This window comes from Ictidomys tridecemlineatus, chromosome 11 (genome assembly GCF_052094955.1).
Source record: "Ictidomys tridecemlineatus isolate mIctTri1 chromosome 11, mIctTri1.hap1, whole genome shotgun sequence".
In the NCBI taxonomy this organism is placed as follows: domain Eukaryota; kingdom Metazoa; phylum Chordata; class Mammalia; order Rodentia; family Sciuridae; genus Ictidomys; species Ictidomys tridecemlineatus.
The window spans coordinates 120,282,385-120,286,730 of NC_135487.1; the positions used below are offsets into that span (position 1 = coordinate 120,282,385).

The window sequence follows — 4,346 nt, forward strand, 5'->3', positions numbered from 1 at the left end:
GGGCACAAGACCTAATAATCAGTTACCCTTTCAAGAGGCCCAGGAATTAATTTGCCTCTGCATATGGAGTGAGACCAGTGTGCAGAGAGAGCTTACAGAACGAGTCCGGCAAGGGAGGCACTTTAGGGAGGCCTCTGGGCACCTTTTAACCAGGACTTTTGCTTCCTTCTTCAATCTTTAAGCAACATAGGATTCTCGTTCTACCCCACGGCTCTATTGGCCCTTCTGAGGAGCTGAGCCAGCCAGTGCAAGAGAGGAAAAGCACCTGTCCCAGGAGGAGGGAAAACTTCACCCTACATGTAGGATGGAGATGCTGGCGACAGACGTGACATCTAATCCAGGGAGGTTGGAACTCCATCCTGATGGGCACCTCCTCATTACTGGGGTGCTGTCCTTTTAAAATGGAATTTTCTATTCTGGGGAAATGAATTTATGACAGAGGGTTTTTTTTCTTGAAGGTCTCAAATAACAAGTCAATGTTTTCTGAATTTCCACAAAAACATACTCTACAAAGAAATATTGTGGCTAGTAATCCAACAGTCCCCCTTTTTAAAAAATTATTATTATCGTTCCACAGTGTTCCAGGGGACATTCATTTGCCCCAGAGGAAGGATAGACTCAAAAGAATCCAGAATTTTTAAAAAGCCAATTGAATTTCAAAAAGACCTTTTTTTTTAAAGAGAAATAATAACTGAAACATTTGTATTGAAAGCTGAAATAGTTTTTTTTTTTAAGGTGAGTGAACTTTTCTAGAGAGGAAAGCCTCTTTTCATTTACAAAGAATGATTTTGAATATCAAAAGCCTCAGTGCTAACTGTATTCTATATAGGAAATGTATGATGTAAACTATAGAGTTGGGAAGAATTGAAGTTTTCCTGCCGAAATAAAGCAACGGCTTTCAGACCCTGGAGGAGAGAGCCTCATAGTTGGTTGGATATCGTGGGGGGCCCACTCTCGCTCCCACCCTGATGTGGGGAAGAAGGAAAAGGACTTGATAAAAGCAGAGGGGGAGTGAGACCTGGTGGATCAGGGATAAGAAGCACATGAGTGAAGCTCCTGGTGTGAGGTTCAGTGATATCACATGGAATCTTGTGACATGATAAGACCAACTGTGTCACTGAATGCCCAGGTGCCTTGAGAAGTAGCTGACAGGGTACCAGTGGACCCAAGGGGTCGGACGGTCACCAGCAAGATGTGAAGTTCAAGGACCACACTGATCAAAGTACATGGAAACGCCAGAGTCCTCTTGATGGATGGCAGTAAGGGTGGCCATTGGTGGTCATGTAGCTCCACAGGATCCAACATGGGGAGGTAGGAATTACCATGAACCAATTTCTTCTACATCCAGAGTAAGAAAACAAGATGGTGTGACCAGAACTGGCTTTACTCCAAGATGAGTGGGGAAAAGGAGAAGGAAGGAGAGGAATAGAACCTTGGTGTTATTGTTTTTACTCGTGATCTGACTTATTAACCATTAATTGACTGAGTGTACATAAAGAAGTCCAGATGACCTTGTCTCCATCAAGTGAATTAGAAACTCAGAATTACCGTAGTAGAAAAAAAACGGTGAAACTTTCTTAGATTTGATGCACCTGCATACCCAGCCTATAAAATTAATAATTAGCTTTTGCATTTTATTTGCTATTTCTGTATTTTGAAAATATTTTATGAAGAGAATAATATGTACTCATATTTCTTGTGCATTTTTTTTATAAATTTCTGATTTTCTCAATAATTAAAACTGTTAGTCACCATAGTTTTACTTACCACCTATTTGGTCTTACAAATTGAACCTGAAATTTACCCTCATTTTTTTTTCTTTTGAGCTGAGGAACAGTAAGTAATCTCCTATTATTCCATTTCTAACCAAGTTGATTTAATCTTGGGAGGTTTTCATGTCAAAATCCCTAACTATTTACTTTGTTTAGTTTTTTAGGAGTCATGAAATTATGGAATTTTTTTAGAAAGGTGTGTTACATTGGCTCTTCATATTTCCGTTGAATTCTCTTCCTTTGCCTTTATGACTTGGCTTACAAAGGGAAGGAGAGGATCTAATCTGAAGAACTTTTTCTAAATCATTTTTCCTCCACTCAACGGTGACCTGGTCCTTCTGCCTTCCGTTTCTCCTACTCGCCTGTCATTAAAAGGTACAATTTGGATGTTTGTCATTTTTCCTTCTTTTTAGTCAATTCCATGGCGTCTTTCAGCAGTCTTCTCCCTGAGAGTTCTCCTTCCTTCCTGGACCTGTTGATCTTGTCCTTGAGGAAGGAATTCTTTTTTTTTTAATCCAGACTCACAAGACCTTCTTCATATTGCGTCTCTTCAGCTAGGAGCCCCAAAGAATCAGACCAAGTCACTTGAGCTTTGGCCAGCATCCCGTGACTGTCATATGCTGATGACAAGTCCTCTCCCATCTACTTCCCTCCCCTCCCTACCCTCCGTCCCCTGGTTCCCCTTCATCTGGAGTTCCACAGCTGGCTGACAGAAATGGACAGTGGGTTGCTGGGAAATAGGTTCTCTCTAGAAAGTTTTTAGCTTGTTCCAAACACATTTCTTAAAAGCTATCTGTATTTTTTTTTCTTTGCTTATCTTATTAAAACACAAGGCAATTAGATTTCTACCCATATCCTTCCTAGTGATCACTTGTTCAAGCATCAAATTACTGTTAAAAGTAGCTCTGTTGGGTAGTATTTTTAATGTGGCTTATACTTCAGCAAAATGGACAGGTCCCACTGGGGTGGGGTGGTACATGCTTGTAATCCCAGGTGCTGAGCAACTCAGTGAGACCCTGTCTCTAAATAAAATATAAAATAGGGCTGGGGATGTGGATCGGTAGTCAAGTGCCCCTGAGTTCAATCCCCAGTAACAACAAAAAAAATCCTTTTAAATTTAAGCTTGAAAGGAACATTGGATCATACTTTGACCTTGTCATTATCTTCTGGAGTAGGGCCAATGGCTATCTGAGAACAGATTTGCCCAGTGACCTGTGTTTTTATTATGTTAACAAAGAAGTTGAGGAAGTGAGAATTATTAGAAGGTCGTTCTCAGCTTCACTTTCACCCTGTCCCTGATGGGATGTTTGAGACTTCACTAATCGCAGGAAACCCTGGCTCTGTAGCTGTACCTATAAGACTCCCTCTGGAAAACATCCCTGATTATATGGAAAGGGGTGACCATCTTAGGAAAGGGATTTCCTGCCCACTACCCTGCGCAGAGCGTCCTGGACTTCTTTGTTCCGCAGGCTGTACACAACTGGGTTTAGTAAAGGGGTGATGACAGTGTAGGTCACCGACACCAGCTGGTCCTGATCCCTGGTGTTCTCTGACTTGGGCTTGAAGTAAGCAATGGAGGCACAGCCGTAGTGGACGATGACCACCGTCAGGTGCGAGGCACACGTGGCGAAGGCCTTCTTCCGGCCCTCAGCCGAGGCAATCTTGAGAATCGTGGAAATAATGAGAACATAGGAGACGAACAGGAAGGTGGCAGGGGCTGTGATGGCCAGAAGGCTGATAATTAAGGTCAGGATATCGTTGATGATGGGGGTAGCACAGGCCAGGTCCAGGACAGGCCGGACGTCACAGAAGAAATGCTCAATCAGGGAGCTGCAGAAGGGCAGTCTGAAAATGGCCACCGTCTGAACCAGGGAAAGCAAGAAGCCTGTGGTGCAGACCGAAGAGGCCAGCGTGGCACAGACCCTCCAGTGCATGACGATGGGGTAGCGAAGTGGGTTGCAGATGGCCACGTAGCGATCGTACCCCATGACTGCCAGCAGCAGGCAGTTGGTGATGGCAAAACCAAGGAAGAAGAAGAGCTGAGCTGCACAGCCCTCCAGAGAGATGGACTGGTTTGGGCACACCAGGCTGGAAAGCATGCGTGGGATGATGACCAGGGAGTAGAAGGTCTCCGAAGTGGACAGGACACTTAAGAAGAAGTACATGGGGGTGTGGAGGCGGTGGTCCAATCGGATAATGGTCACAATGATGACATTGCCAGCCAGAGTCAGCATGTAGAGGGAAAAAAAGACCACGAAGAGCGTGAGCTGGTGTTCTTGGAAATTGGAAAAACCTTGGAAAAGAAACTCTTTTACCTCCGTACGGTTGGCTCTCCTCATTGAGGATATCAGGTCTGAAACAAAAAGAGAAAGTCAATACCAGTTGTGAACATCAGAGGCTGCCCTGACCTCAAGTATGTGCATAGAGCAAAGATGCAATATGGCAAAAACCCATTTCAAACCTGGATGGATCACTGGGAGTGATGGCTCATGCCTGTAATCCCAGCAGCTTGGGAGGCTGAGGCAGGAGGATCACAAGTTCAAAGCCAGCCTCAGCAAAAAGCAAGATGCTAAG

The 4,346-nt window shown here is 44.0% G+C and overlaps 1 protein-coding gene across 1 annotated transcript; it reads right to left on the reverse strand.

Annotated features, from left to right (window-relative positions):
• Positions 1-3,165: 3,165 nt before the first annotated feature.
• Positions 3,166-4,111, reverse strand: LOC101970794 (olfactory receptor 10J1). The gene has a single exon (XM_005339390.2). It carries the CDS (start codon positions 4,109-4,111, stop codon positions 3,179-3,181), a length of 933 nt encoding a protein of 310 aa, XP_005339447.1. The 3' UTR covers positions 3,166-3,178.
• Between the last annotated feature and the right edge of the window lie 235 nt (positions 4,112-4,346).